Source organism: Vicia villosa, linkage group LG6 (genome assembly GCF_029867415.1).
Source record: "Vicia villosa cultivar HV-30 ecotype Madison, WI linkage group LG6, Vvil1.0, whole genome shotgun sequence".
NCBI lineage: Eukaryota > Viridiplantae > Streptophyta > Magnoliopsida > Fabales > Fabaceae > Vicia > Vicia villosa.
This window is the reverse complement of record NC_081185.1, coordinates 134510119-134526412: the sequence shown is the minus strand read 5'-3', so window position 1 is coordinate 134526412 and position 16294 is coordinate 134510119. Positions and strand designations below refer to the sequence as shown.

The following is a 16294-nucleotide window of genomic DNA, read 5'->3' as shown; positions in this document are numbered from 1 at the left end:
CTTTGCAAAAAACCAGCGTTCTTCAAAGTTTTCACTAGATCAAATCCAAGTTGCAATTTGTTGTCACCCAAGATTACCAATTGATTCACTGTCTCACGCTACTCCTTTGCAAAAACCTCCCATTCTTCAAAGTTTTCACTCGATCAAATCCAAATCATGTAACTCTTGTCAAAAACCCCAAATCAAAACTCCCCCATCATAGACTATTAATTATTTATGTAATAGTTAAAATTTTAGAGATTTTAAATACACCCTATAATTAACTCTATTTAACTTCTAACTTATAAATAGATTATGTATACTCCACGTAGGGTGGCAAAAAGATTCATCGTCCGTCGGGCTGACTTGGACACCTGCCAAAATATGGAGGATTGGGTTAGGCTTTTGGATCCGCCGTTCGCCAAAATTTGCCATCCGTCAAATTCTGTTGTCCGTCAAAGTTTGTCATTCCGTCAAAACCCGCTTTTTTTTTTATTAATTCTAGTCATTTTAATTCTTGATGGTTTTATTTTATACATTTATTTGTGAATATATGCAATATTATTTTAAGTAAAATTGTTAAAATTATGATTTATAAAAAAATTTCGTAAAAAAATTTAATTAAAATATAACATAAATCTATTAATCTATTAAAAAATAAGAAAATAAGTCGGCCGCCCGCCAACACGCCACTTAGCTTATTTCAACTCGAGGGACTGACCCGCTTTCTTTTTTTTTTCCGGACGGGGCGGGGCAGACAGCCGCTTGCCACCCCTACCTCCACGTGTAGACTAACTACTCTAGCAATACCTCTCAACCCAACTGAATTCGCTCTATTCATTCATCACTATCAAAAATCAAATAATTTGCTTAAAGAATCTGAACTGATCCCGCTACAAATCCACCTTTCATTAGATCCTTTTGTTTTTTCTTATCTAACTGATTAAAGATTTTAGAAATTTTCCTTTGATTTTTACAAGTCTTTGAAACGCAACAACGCGGTTTCCATCAAAGCGTTATTAAAAAGGAATACAGAAAGAGAAAAAGAAAAAAAAAGTGAAAGAACCTTCGTTCGTTGACGATTGAAGCATAGCGATGAACATTTTCGCCAAGAAACCCACCGCCAAAGGTTCTTCTTCTCTTCTTCCATCGTTAATTTTCAATTACGCTTTCAATTATGCTTTTCGATTTTGATTTTCGATTTTCGATTTTTCCTTCAGAGGCTCTTCGGGCGAGTAAACGTGAAATGACAAACGCCACTAGAGGTAATCATAATCATAATCAGATTAATTATTCGATCATCTCGTGATTTTGTAACTTAAACAGTTTTTGATTAATTGATAATTTAGGTTTCTTTGTTTTTCATGTGATAATATAGGTTTAGAAAGGGAAATTGCATCATTACAATCGGAAGTATGTCGAACAGTTGCTTAATACTTAATTCGTGATTATCCTTTTGATTTAATCGATTTATTTATATAAGCATTTGATGTTAATTTTGTTAGGAAAAGAAATTAGTTGCTGAGATTAAGAGAACTGCTAAGACTGGAAACGAGGTATGATATATGTATTTCATCATAATCATCAGCTGTGAAACACGGACATCAGAAACATGGTACCGACACTGACTGTTTGATACCGGTAGTAATTTGAAAAAATGAATAAATTAAACGTAATCACAAGTGTTGGTGGGTGTCGGTTTCTGACACCTTTTTTCAGAGGTGTTAGTGCTGCAGAGATCATAGGTTTATTTTTTTTCTGCTGAGTTTTGTAGACTTGAGAAGCTGTCACCTCGGTCTACTATTTGCAGATTTGAAATTACATGTTTTATTCTCAGGCGGCGACTAAAACTCTAGCTCGACAGCTGATAAGGCTTAGGCAACAGATTGGTAATCTTCAGGGTAGTCGAGCTCAGATGAGAGGCATAGCAACTCACACGCAGGTTGATTGTTGAATTGTGTGTTATTTTTGTGCTTGAGATTGGGCTTGTTTTATGATCCTTGTCTTAGCTATGGTTGCTTGTTATTTTTGTGAAGGCAATGCATGCCAATTCTTCTGTTGCTGTTGGCATTCAAGGTGCTACTAAGGCAATGGCAGCTATGAATAAGGTATGGTGTTTGGTCTAAAATTCTATTTATATTTTATCTCCGTTTTTCATTATATAAAGGGTGGGCCAATTACACAAAGTTTCCATAAAATGGAGTCTAGTCTAGATCAGAGGGTAAATTTACGCAGCCTTACCTCTACAAACAAGGAAGTTGTTTCTAGGATTTAAACATGTGAATTTAGGCTGCAAGGCAAGCAACATTATCATTGTACCAAGGCGCTCGCCTTCATGTTCGTTCATAATATATTGTTCCAAAATTTGATTGGGGTATATGATAGCAATGTTTTGTTCGGTTTTAAATTTAATTAATTACAAATGAAAAGAAAATTCCTTTTTTTTTGGTGGGGGAGGGGGCAGAGATTTGAAGAATTTTGAGGTATTGCTATTTCAGTGTATGGCATTTGATTTTTATTAATGGAAATGTGTGCAAGTTTGTGTGAGTTTGATGGAATGTAGCAATGCACAGAAGATATTTAAGGGTTGCTATGGAGATTGTCAAGTTGCTCATTGGCTAAATATTGTGGAAGATATTCCTTCCCTCTTTCTTCGGTCGTGTCACATGCACACACGCACGCAAAAAGGGAATTTAGAAAGAAGAAAACGTGTATGGTGTGGAAGTATCTAATAGTAAGGAGAAATTAGAATTTAGAAAGAAGAAAACGTGTATGGTGTGGAAGTATCTAATAGTAAGGAGAAATTAAAAGGAAAATACTATCAGGAAACTGGCCTTGATAATAGCAGTTCTTAAACTTCAGCGCAAATAAATTCTTCACCATTTTTTTATTGTTTTTACCTTTTGCTAAATTGGCGGATTCATTGCAGCAAATGGACCCAGCAAAACAAGCCAAAGTTATGCGGGAATTCCATAAACAATCGGCACAGATGGATATGACTGTAAGATGTTGCTTTTGTTTTACAAATTCTTCAAGTTGGAAAAAAACAAGAAAACATTGTTTCATTTGAACATATTTGGACTTCAATGGTATATGATTTTCTATGCAGACTGAAATGATGTCAGATGTCATAGATGATGCCTTGGATGATGATGAAGCTGAAGAGGAAACTGAAGAGCTTACAAATCAGGTACACTTTCAATTACCTTTTATTGCAATATTTTTTGGAAAAATTTATGTTGCTCTATTTACGGGGCTCCCTTGATTAATTTTTCAAATAATTAAAAGGACTTGCAGATTACAATAAGGACTAACATCTATATCTTGTGTCATAATCCTTGAGAATTAGCCGTGCTTGGAACCATAGGTCATATCCTACCTATTAATTATCCTAACTTCAGTTATAACACCAGTGGGAAAATCAAGAATTAAAACAACTGCTACAAAACCTTATCCTACTAGGTGAAGTTATTTAGAGTGTGTTTGGATTGACTTATTTGAGTTTATATGTTGACATAATAACGTGTGAGACTCTTTGGAAGAGTTTATGAAAGCAGCTCATGATATGTCCATAAGCTCTTCAGGATAACTTAAGAAAGTAACTTATAACTTATTTGAATATCGTTTTACTTTATTATAACTTTTGTTATAGAAATAGCTTATACATAAGCAATAATATGATAAATGTTTATGCTATGAACGCTTGATTAAGTTCTTTATTCAAACATGGCCTAAGAATCGTTACGTGGGCCGTGCCATTGGGCTATCCACAATCTGTTGGAGACAATATAGGGAGTAATCAGTTAAAACCTTAGGTTTCCCTCCTTGTATCATTTGGCATTTTTGCACACTCCTATTTGTGTGAGTTTGATGGAATGTAGCAATGCACAGAAGATATTTAAGGGTTCCTTATGAAGACCTGAAACTACTTTTGAAATTCAGAATGTCGTGATAACTTATGGCTTTTTGGACTTAGCTTACAAGGTTTAATGAATGATTTCCGATTCATAAAGAGTAACATTAGCTTTTGAGGGCAGAGATTCCAGACCTTATCATTTGAGGGTAACATTAGCTTTTGAAATTACAAAAAAAAAAAAAAAAGAATATTTGTAGTAATTTCACTTACCCTTTTCTTGGCAGGTTCTTGATGAAATCGGTGTGGATGTTGCCTCGCAGGTAAGAATGAGCTGCTATTAATCTCTGCACTTGTATCATTTGGCATTTTTGCACACTCCTATTTGGCAGTGCTTTTGGTCAAGCTAATTTTTGTTGTATTTGAACTCTTTTGCAGTTATCAGCTGCCCCTAAAGGGAGAGTCGCAACAAAGAATACTGAAAATGTCGGCAGGTATATTCTGTGGAACACTTTCAACGCATGAATTTGGCTGATTATGTGTGTTCATAAATAAACAAGTTAAGATTTCTCAAGTGGTTTGCTTTGTTTGCAAGTATTGATAATCTTTGAAATATGATGTTGTTGCAGCTCGGGCATTGATGACCTTGAGAAACGTTTGGCAGCTCTAAGAAACCCGTAATTTTGACTGTGATTATATTGTTCACGATCTCGAAGATTCAAACTAAAATTCTTTCCATAAGTTATATGTGTATATACTATAAGCTATATACGACTTGAAATTGCTATGTAAATGAGAGAGGGACGAGTCAATTTGTTATGCCATTGCCTTGATGATGTTTGGTAGGACTGAAATTATGCAGGGGGAGAACAATAATAGATTGAACATTACACATGCTAAGATAAATCACTATTTTTTTTTTTTTTCTAAACTTCTCTTTCCATTTATTTTTCTCCTACCAACTTGAAACCGGACTTTCTAGTGTTTTTTGTACTCTGACGAATAGTTCATTGTTCATGTAAACCTTGTATTATCAGGACCCGGGAATTGCTTTTACAAAACTAATCCATAAATAAATTATAAGCAAAATCTGGATAACCACTTTTGACATTAAGACTAAGTGAAAGCATGGGACGCTCGTAGCTTAGATTTGATCCTATGTAAAGTTTAATTAATTAATTTAGTATGGGTATGCAAAATATTCGGTTGTGATGTTCAAATTCATAACTAAATATAAATCACTTTTAAATATCCGGATATAATTGAATGGTTATTAACCGGTTTAGTTATTAATGGTTTGGTTATTCATTTATATAATTCGAATATAATTAAATGGTTATTAACCGGTTAAATTATTTTGGATTCGGTTATAATCCGGTTATTATTCAAATTCAAATATTTTAATTGTCAGAATACTTTTTTTTTTTGAAAAAAAAAATCCTGAAAAAAAAATTTTCAAAATTGGATTTTTTCAAAAAACTGGTTATATAATCATGACCAAATTTATAACCAGTTTTGATTAAAATATGGTTATGGTTATAAATTCAAAAATGGTTTTAAAATGATTATAGTTTGGTTTTTGAAAATAACCAATCATGTACACCCTATAATATAGATATACCATAAATATTACTTTTTAAGTAAATTTAAATCAATGCAATCTTAGATTTTTTTTTTATTAAAAATGTGAAAAAAAATTCAAAATGAATTTCTTTTTGAAGTCTAGATCAAAATGAAATTTTAACTCATACAAACAGAATCAATTTTAATTTAAAGAAATTGAAAATAATTTTTCAACAATGACAAGTTTATGCAATATGAACATACCTTTAAGGCTTATTTTGAATTTTTTACTGCAAATTCAAACACTTTGGTCAAAATTTATAATGAAGCCATTAGTTGAAAAATATATATTAATGTTAAAATATTTATATTTAAATATTATTTATTTAGTATATTTCAATTATTATTATGTGAATATGTATTTATATTAACTATTTATTCAATTAAAAATATTAATTAATTAAGTGATCAAATAAAATATCAGTTTAAAAATAAGTAGATATAAGATGCTTCATTTCTAAATAAAGAGAATCTTAATTAGTTATTGTCCTATATAAGTTATGGTCTTTTAATATATGATAAGCAAATATATAATCTCTTCTCTCATTCAAACATTCAAAGAGAATTCAAAAAAGTAATAGGAGTACTTATTGAAGAATATTTAGAAGACAATGAATGTCAATAATCTATTCATATTACATTTTAAATTAGTACTGAAAAACTTATCACTGTGGATATATGCATTTCTAAGGTTTCGTCTTTCATAAACTAGCATGTTGTAGATGATATAATTATATGGTCATTTGTTATTGAATTAATCTCTAATAAATGATATCACAGCTATAGTTTGGTTTGGTGGAGCGGCGAGAGCGGAATTATATGTTAAATTGAATCATGATGTAGTAGAATGTGCAAGACTCCCTTTGTGGAGAAAAATTGTTGGATGCAAATGTAAATTTGATGTTGCATAGTCATTTAAATAGATTAATTATTTATATATTATTAATAAAATTACAAAAATAAATAACTTTTTGGTAAAAATGGAAGTTTACAGAGTTTTTTTTTTTATTTTGCAATTTCTTCGGTAGATCATTTTGTATCATCATACCATATCAAATATTGCATTTAAAGCATGTTACATCAAAGTCTAAAAATATGAAGTGATCAAGCATGGATGATTTTAAAATAGAAGAAGGTCTTTTTTGTAACCGTATAAAAATAAGAATTAAAAATGTAATTAAATTTATAAAAAAAATCAAAGCATAGTAAAGTTTTAATTTAATGCAAAAGAATTATTTAAAAAATAAATAAAAATTGCCAAAAGGAATAAACAAAAAATACAGCTAGCATCAATTTTTTATACAGAAATGTTATTCTTACACCAAACCTTACACCTACACCGTATGTACGGACGGCACTATTCATATACGGACGACACTGTTCATGTACAGACAAATACTATTCATGTACGGATGTTTATTTTTAATATCTGAACGTGTATTAACCAACTTCATTACTGTATTAACCAAGTTTTTACACTACATTAACCAAGTTTGATGACTGTTAAAAATTATTTTTAATACCTGGATGTTGCATTAACCAACTTTATTATTGCATTAACCAAGTTTTTACACTGCATTAACCAAGTTTGATGACTGCTAAAAATTATTTTTAATATCTGAATGTTGCATTAACCAACTTCATTATTGCATTAACCAAGTTTTTACACTCCATTAACCAAATTTAATGACTATTGTGAAGTACTGTTAGGTGTAAGTATTGGTGTAACAATTTGGTATATGAATAGCATTACTCTTTTTTATATTAATTTATAATTGATGGATTTTAGCTTAAAATATAGATAACTAAATCCTCTAAAAATATTGAATTTACTTGATAAGATTAGAACAGTTGAACGAGATTGGTTCAAATTTAATAATTCCTGCTCATTTTATATATGAATCAAACCTTTTTTCTCTTTTTTTTGTTATATTTTTCAATCTTCAAACATTCTGGATTGTAGAATCAACGAGTGTATTTTAACAACCCTACTGATGATTAATTTCACCATTAAGAAACCAACAGTTCAAACAAATCCAGTCCAATTTTTTAATTCTTCTAGCCTACAAAAACTTTATATTTTAAAATCTGCCTCGATATCCCTTGTTACTCGGTTGAGTCTACCAATATCAGCCTTGGAGCATGACAGAAGAAGAAAAAAGAACAATGAAAGATCTCAAGCTGCTTATCTAGTCCAAGATCAATTTCTAGCTAGTCATTAAATTCCACTCAAACAAAAAACAACAGTAACACTTGCATCATAAACTACAACTCTCAAGTTTAAATAACAAAAACAGAACAACGTTCTCTAGAGCATGTTTTAGGAAGAAATTAAGTCCACATTGGTCCAGAAAATGATATCAGGAATGAAGTTGATTATATGACCTCATGTTAATTCAATAATATACACGAACATGACTCCATCATATTTGATATCTTTCCCGAATCAATAACAGCAACAGGTGCCTTAGAATTTCGAAGATGTTTTCCAACAAAAGGATACTGAATTCGTTTACTTCCTGATTGAGAGGAGTTCAAAACTCCGCAGAGGATCATCGCGGTTGCCTCTAGAAGATCCTGGTCGTGTGTAGGTTGGTTGTTTGGTTTCGTACATAGGTTGAACTCTATGTGCGGTTGATGGACGGCTACTAGAGGTCAGCCGGCCAGTACGACTGTCAGTATGATCACCTGATGAACTTGGCTTGGATGTTGATGAGATTATAGGTCTTCTTGAACTGCTTCCATATCGTCCGGAATTGCGTCCCTTGTCTTGTTCATGATGCTGAATTGACAAGGTAAGGTATTAGGATAAATAATCCCAATGGAGAATCTCAGTAATGATTTACAAAATCTTGTTAAAAAACAATTTTTTTTACCGCATCCTTGGGTATGGCTGCTACATCCTCAAAACCTCTATGTTTAGAATGATCACGGCGTGGACTAGAACTTGTTGGGTTCCTCCGCGAGAATGCTTCAACAGCCCCAGTGAATCTCTCTCGAAGCTCTTTCCCGACTGAAAGAAGCAATTGCATAAGTAATTATTGACAAAAAAAATTGAGCTACGTACAGTATTTGACAACTGTTGATAATACTAATAGCAATGAAATGATATTATAGTTGGGTGGTTTTAGACTCTGAAAGAGTTATTTGTAACTAGCCTTTTTTGTGTTATTCAAAGCTGTGCCAGGCTGATATCTCTGTTACTATTTGTTAGAGTTAGTTACAAAGGGTGTATGATAAGCCCTTGGTTAGTGTAGGATAATAATCCTATATAACCTCTTGTTATCTTCCTGTTTTAAATTTTAATCAATGAAAACAGAATTCATAAAACATTCTAGAATGCATTTCTGTATCTCATTCACCATTTCTAGAATGGTATCATAGAACCTGGTTCTCATCTCAGATCACTACAGAACCACCTCCGTCACAATCGTCTTCAAAACAGGATCTCGTTACTTTTAAGTTGAAGATTTCCGAAAAGCTTGATGAGAAAAATTTCCTTGTTTGGCACCAACAAATTGAATTAGTTGTGAATGAGCACAATCTTCAAAACTTCTTAATTTTATTGTTAAATTCCAGATCGGTACATTCCCGATGCAACCACTGGTTCTGCAATAGAGTACCCAAATTTCCGCGCCTAGACGCAGCAAAATCAATGGCTGCTTTTCTGGCTTCAGTCTACTATCTCAAGATCTGTTATGACTCAATTCTTGGATGTGCTTACGCGTCACACCTCTGGACGCGTATTCATGATCATTTCCAGAATTTGACTTGTGCTCATGACGTCAATTACGCTCAGAGATGCGTGCAACGACTTTAGGCGATTCTAGCGTTGAAGATCATCTCTCGCACATTAAAATACTTGTTGATTCTCTTGCTTCTGATGGTGATCCTATTTCCCCTCAACAACATATTGATGTGATACTTGAAGGACTGCCATAGGATTACGGACTTTATTTCTGTTAGAGAGCAAATTTGAAGAAGTATTGCTCATGAGATGCGACTTTCCAAGTAAACAAGAAGATCCAACTTGATGTGGCTTCTATTAACCTCACACAGTCCAAACCAAAATCTGATGCTCCTTCCAAAGGCAAACATCCTTCTCATGCTCATCTAACTACTGGAAACTCAGATGGATCTGGTTCCTCCTCTGAATCCTCATTTCGTGGAGGCTGCTCGCATGGAATAGGAGGTAAAGGACATGCAGAGGACGTTTTAGCAATATCCAGTGTCAAGTTTGCTTTAAATTTGGCCACACTGCTTCATTCTGCTCTCATCGTTTTAATCAGCAATTTCAGGCGCCTATAACTGCTGATTATCATGGCAATCCTCCAGGTCTTTCAAAAGGATATCAAGGTTATTTTTTCTCAAGCACGTTCTCTATCTCATGACTTTTCAACTCACTGGAATTGTCCCCAAACTTTGCTTACTTATAGACCTCTCGTCCCTGTGCAACCTAATGCCCACTACCAAAGTACCAATGCCTTTCCTAATACCAACTCAACCTGGTTCCCCGTTCCCTATGAAGGTCCTGACCAGATCTTTATAGAGAATGGTCAAGGTCTGACTATTCGTTCCTTTGGTTCCACCTCCTTTTTATCTCCTTTAGAACCTAACAGAAGTCTCAGGTTACATAATTTACTCCATGTTCCCTCTATAACAAAGAAATTGATTAGCGTTACTTGTTTTGCAAGGGATAACTATGTTTTCTGAATTTCCTTCTGATTACTCTGTCATCAAATCCCAGGTTACTAGTCAAGTTCTTCTACAAGGAATTGTTGGTAGTGATGGCCTCTATGAGTTTCCAATCTCGAGAGCCTAGTTCCAAGCATCAGTCTCCTGCTTCCTACCTTGTCAGTCAGTCTACAGGTGCTGTTCCTAGCTTTAGACGTTGGGAATTAAAGGATGACAAATTTATCATCTTATATGGCCAAAAGAGAGTATACCTGAGGTCTTTTCTGGCCTCTGTACAGATGGCCCTGCATTCATAGCCGCCTTGCCACTGTCATGCTGTTATTAGAACAAATACAGTTAGCGAGTGACCTCTACTAGAAAGCAAAACGAAAACAAACAAGGTATAAAAGCACTAACCCTCCCTCTAGAGCTTCCACTAATCTGCGGATACTTCAATATAGTCCAGTCAAAAATATAGTCAAATTGATAGCCTGCGTAAACAATGCCCAGATTAATTTGTGATTATTTAACACAATAGGATGCCAAACAAAATATACAGAATGCTAATGTACAAGTTAGAATGTATTGGATTGTGGACCTTCTCGAATAAATAGATCTCGAAAAAGCCTCTTTAAATAGGAGTAGTCAGGCTTGTCTTCAAACCGCAAAGATCGGCAGTAGTGGAAGTATGATCCGAACTCTGAAGGATATGATTTGCAAAGCACCTGTCATACAAGCGCAAAAATTTATGAAATGAAACAAAAACGACAAGACCAATAATGGCTAGTCCAGTCAACATCCAAAAATATTCAAAGCATCAAACTCAAGATCCAGAGAAAATATCAAAGTGTCTCAGAAAGCCTCGTCAATCTAGCTAGTCAGTATACCTCGATGGAAGTTGTCATCTTCTTCTCACTGATTCTATCATATTTTTGTTTTTTGGTACCCGCTTTCAGTCCCTGCCAAGGAAGACTGAAAATAAAAAGTACGATGCAAGGAGATTGTAAGAATAATATTGTAAATATATCCAAATATAGATAGGAAAATACATTAGTGTATATCAAGTATTCAACCTTCCTCTTAAGAAGTACATGAGAACGTAACCAAGAGATTCCAGGTCATCCCTTCTGCTTTGTTCTGCCAACAAATTAAAGTAATTAAAAAATGCATTATAATTATTGGTAGTCAACGCAATAAAAAAAAAAGTAAATGAATTGAATACCATTACATATATAACTCACCAATTCCAAGATGAGTGTTGACACTCGCATACCGAGCTGTTCCTGTAAGGTTCTTGTTTTCTCTGCGCAAGAAAAAGAATTTTTTTGTAACTAAAGAAATATGAATTTACTCGATTAAAAAAATAAAACTATAACTTAAAATAAAGTAAAAGAATGTGTTTATAGTGTATTTGGTATTGGAAAGAGAAAACAGACAAGAGACAATAGAGACCTGAAACCATGTCATGGATGACAAGCCAAAATATTTATTTCAAACACTACCGAACTTACGGTGCGGAATCTAACAGGTATCAATTCCAATTAGTCATAAGCATATGTGCATGCTTGCAAACGCGGCCACACTTAAGATAATTTACAGCAATCTCAATTATCACTGTTGTTAATAGAGTGAATGATACTGATACCACTTAATATAGGTAAACAGCATTCATTTGAAAAGGTTGCGAAATACCTATGAAAGTGACACAAGTGCTTAAAATAAAAGGAACACATGCGAAATTAATATGGCAACATCAGGTTGGGTCTGCCCCCAAAGAATTTTTTATACATCTTAACATATCTTGCAATAGTAATCGTGACAAAATTTACCTGTACGGTATGTGCTTATGAGTCTGAAGATCTCTGAATTTTTTGGCGAGGCCGTAGTCAATGATGTAGACCTGAAATGAGGCACCCAGCATGACATAAATAAATAAAGAACCTAAAAGAACTGGAGTTTGCATGTTCAACTTCAACATTTCTTATCAGAATCTATGAATCATCATTTTTTTAGTGGCAGCAAAGAGAATTCTAGATAAATAGAAAAGAAAAAGATTCGGAAATGAAGACATGCTCCAAGAACATCCATTCAAAAGACGAGATAGAGAGCCAGAGGAAGTGCTTTGACTCAAAATGTGGCCCAAGAGCAATCAATTTTGCCAAGAAAAAAACCGTGAGTTTCAAGGAGGAAGTGGCCATGATAGACTAAAATCCACTTCATGGTTTGTCATAGAAAAGACTCATAAACCTTCACCTGACCTAACCAGTCTTAACCAACTAAGCATCAAACAGGACTGGATAGAATAACCAAAACCTTCAAAAACAAAATGGCAGAATAAAGATAAAAAAGAGAAACATTAAAAATTTGAAAGAAATAATTTCAACAAGATAATATACCTGATTTGCTTTACGTCCTAGGCCCATTAAAAAATTGTCTGGCTTTATGTCACGGTGAAGGAAACCTCTTGAATGCATATATTCAACTCTGTTAATCTGAACAATAATATGGAACAAGTGAAACATTAGTACCACTATATAAGGCCTTTAACTTCATAATAGTTTCCATTTTGACTTACTAGTTGATCAGCAAGCATTAACACAGTCTTCAATGTTAACTTCCGGTTACAATAATTGAATAGATCTTCCAGACTGGGCCCAAGAAGGTCGATCGCCATCACATTGTAGTCTCCCTCAACTCCAAACCACTTCAGATGAGGCACCCCCGCTGCAAATAAAGAACCAAGTTGGATTACTCAAGAGGAAACTTCGCAATTGTTTTCTGAAACCTTTTCAGTCGTTAATCTACTTTAAGGGGATTGTTTAAGACAAACGATTTTGATTCCAATAAGTTTAGATTATTATGAACATTAATGAATTCATCAGACTATCCTCCAACTCAAGAAAATAAACAAACACACACACAAACATAATGGAGAAACCATGTTCATGTGGAAGTTTAGCGTTAGCTATTAGTTAATATTCTCACTACTGAAATCAGCAAAAAGAAATCGCCACATTGACTTACTTCCTCCTTGAAGAAGCATATACAATTTTGATTCATAGTGAAGCTGCGGATGCTTAGTCTTCACAGGCTCCTGGAAAATTTTCAGGTGCAGGACGTTAACTGATAGGACAAACTTGTGAAAACAAGGCATAAGAGCATGATGAACGATGGAAGATAAACTACAACACAACAATGTTAACCATAATTTGCATAATCAAACTCAAGATATTTATGAAAATGTAATAACTAATAACTAATCATTTCACCCGTTCCAAACACAAAATAGGGTTAAAAACTTTATGAAAACCTAGCATACCAGCTTGACAGCTACCTCCTCACCAGTTTGTACATTAACAGCTGATACAAAAAAGATAAACAATTTGTCAACAATATCAAACAATGCCATAAAAAGGAACATTAAAATCAATATTTCAAAGCACTAAGAACAAAAAAAAACATGAAACAAACCTATATAAAGCTCCCCAAAAGACCCACTTCCAATTTTCCTTCCAAGTTTAAACTTTCCAGCAATCACATGATCCATAGTGAATTGACCCTTCAATTAACCTATATCCACTAACTATAAGAACCCTTTTCTTCTCAGATTTGGTTTTATTCCTAATTCAGCACCTAAGGGGTCAAAAGTTCCAAGCTTTTTTCGATAATACACTCAAATCCAATGAGATTTCCAAATCTATTCACCCGATTCGCGTGAAACACAGGGGCAAATCAAAAAGGAGCAAAATTTATAAAAAGTGTAACCCACAAAAATGAAGATGAAATTTTTATTACTATTTAGAACAACAATAACAACACAATCTTCTCTAACTACATTACTTTGACAGAAAGAACCGAAATCAATCAACCCAGAGAACCGATTGAAACCCTAATTTTCAGAGAATTTGACCGCATTGACCCCAGAAAATAAAATGCTAATGGGTATCAGCAACAAGACAAAAAAAAAAACTTTTTTTATGAATATTAAAAATAAATAAAAAAAATTCTATATGTATATGAAGGAAATGGAGAGATTGAAGAGAAGGAGGATGGTATGGTTAACCAACCAGGTATGAACAAGAGTAATTCCACAAATCAAAAAAAAAGTTTGGAGTTTTTAGAGAGAAAAAGAGAGATGTGAAAGGAAAATCTGGCAGGAGATTTTAGTAATAGTTTGTGTGTTTTGTTTTATTTTATTTTATTTCTCTACATTCATCTATTTAAGATATGTATTTAGTTTCACTTTTAGGATAGGAAAGTCAAAAGTGATTTTAAGAATTATATAAAGCTTTATGTTGGTAGTTGGCAATAGATTGAGTATGAAGGTTTACACCTTTTATGCTTAATTTGAGGTCGATTTGGCCATTATAAAGAAGGGTGTTTCGAAATATTTGAAAGAGACTAAAGAAGAAGAGAATATCAATGGCAGTCAGTTAGGGTTAACAGTATAAATATGAGGAGTTAGTATTAGAGGAGAAGAGGAGGGCCCTCGAGAAAGTGGTGCAGAAACAACACAGAGGAAGAAGGGTGACTCGCGGCAAGAAAAACACGAGGTCAATGAAATTAATGACAAGAGAGCAATCATTGGCTCGTGATTTATTTCATTAAGCGAGGAGATACCAGAGGTTGACACATCAATTGGTCGGGATTTGGTCAATATTGTTGACGTTAATGCGGCTGTAGCCAATTATGATGAAGCAATTGAGGAGGGAATGGAGGATATTGGGAGAGTAACACGGGAGAATAATGAAGAAGTGGCTGTGAAGAATGTAAAATCAACATTTATGGGAAACACAAAATCGGAAATAATATTAAAGCTCGCACTAGAAAATCAAAAGGTGCAATAAGTTAGGAAAAGAATAACAAGGGGGACAAACTGGAAATATGTGACGATATTATTTTCAAAGGGAAAATAAATGCACACAACAAAAAGGCGATGAACCAATCGTGGAAAAGATGATGAGTTAGAAAAGTGTGAGGATAAGTCAAAAACAAAAAGTCAACCAGAAAGAAGATAATGATTATTCGAATATGAGGATTGCAGCAAGTAACAAGCATGGGGGGAAATCATGAGGGGTCAAATAACGAGGTACCAATCAACATAACTTCCCCTAATTTAATTTGACCACATAACATATCAATAACTTCTAGAATTCCTAGCTTTATGGAAAATACAAGATTGGCACAAGTGGATTATAGCATGGAAATGAAGGAGTGCATAATGGCATCAGAGCAGGGAGTCAACGAGAATCTGGGAACGGAAACACGGGAGGTACCATAAACACCAGGGATTAAGAAATAGGTGCTTGTAAGAAGCAAGAGTTACTTTATAATAAAGTTAGTTATGATGAGTGCAAAATATTAAAATATTTGTATGAAATTGTAGATGAGCATCTCACAAATCATTCTATGGATATTGTAAGCACTTTGTTAATTTACATAGACCAGTTATGCTTGTGGTTGTTAGATTGAGATGTGATCCTGCTAAGTTGCGAATAACCTTCCAGCTGTTGGGGTTTGATGATTGTATCTCCGTGAAAAACCAAGGATTTACGGGTGGAATAGTTGTTGCATGGTGCAAGGACAGTATATCAATGGAGTTTTGCAAGAAGAAAGCTCGGTACATCCACTTAGAGGTAAATTATCCTAATGAAAAAAATGGATGTTCATAGCTATATATGACATCCCTAATGAAGAAAGTAGGAGAGTTCTGTGGGATGATTTGGTATAGATTGTCGATCCTATTGAGGAATATTAGTTGCTTGCTAGAGGCTTTAATAAAATATTAAGTATGGAGTAGAAGAAAGGAGGAGCACCTGCTTCTATTAGAAGGTGTACAATTTTTAGAGGGAGAATTAATGCATGCAAGTTGATAAATCTTGGTACATTAAGGCCTAAATTCACTTGGCATGGGCCCGTGTTTCACGGAGGACAACACATTTATGAGAAGGTTGACATAGCTTCGAGTATTTATTTATGGATATTAGAGTTCCCATTAGCTTTTTTTAGTGTTAACTAGGGTGAAGTTCTCAGATCATCAACCCATTTTAATTGCTTCGATAAGGAATCCCCATAATGTGGTGCCCCGTCAATTCAAGTTTAAAAGTGCTTGGTTGCTTGATGAATCCAATCATTACATTACATGATTAAGAGTGCATGGATATT

At 33.9% G+C, this 16294-nt stretch overlaps 2 protein-coding genes across 2 annotated transcripts; one reads left to right on the top strand and one right to left on the bottom strand.

Annotated features, from left to right (window-relative positions):
* Positions 1-719: 719 nt before the first annotated feature.
* On the top strand, positions 720-4753 carry LOC131610104 (vacuolar protein sorting-associated protein 2 homolog 3-like). Its single transcript, XM_058881972.1, has 11 exons — positions 720-1108; positions 1200-1244; positions 1358-1392; positions 1485-1535; positions 1817-1921; positions 2016-2087; positions 2909-2980; positions 3089-3169; positions 4120-4155; positions 4271-4326; positions 4462-4753. The coding sequence occupies exons 1-11, from the start codon at positions 1075-1077 to the stop codon at positions 4511-4513; spliced, it is 639 nt and encodes a 212-aa protein (XP_058737955.1). The 5' UTR covers positions 720-1074; the 3' UTR covers positions 4514-4753.
* Positions 4754-7740: 2987 nt separating this feature from the next.
* Positions 7741-14308, bottom strand: LOC131610103 (casein kinase 1-like protein 10). The gene is made up of 14 exons (XM_058881971.1): positions 13601-14308; positions 13449-13489; positions 13154-13223; positions 12705-12853; positions 12526-12621; positions 11959-12029; positions 11371-11432; positions 11203-11266; positions 11017-11101; positions 10728-10854; positions 10547-10620; positions 10402-10465; positions 8332-8468; positions 7741-8237 (listed from the first exon to the last, which is right to left on the bottom strand). Exons 1-14 carry the CDS (start codon positions 13674-13676, stop codon positions 7968-7970), a joined length of 1386 nt encoding a protein of 461 aa, XP_058737954.1. The 5' UTR covers positions 13677-14308; the 3' UTR covers positions 7741-7967.
* Positions 14309-16294: the final 1986 nt, after the last annotated feature.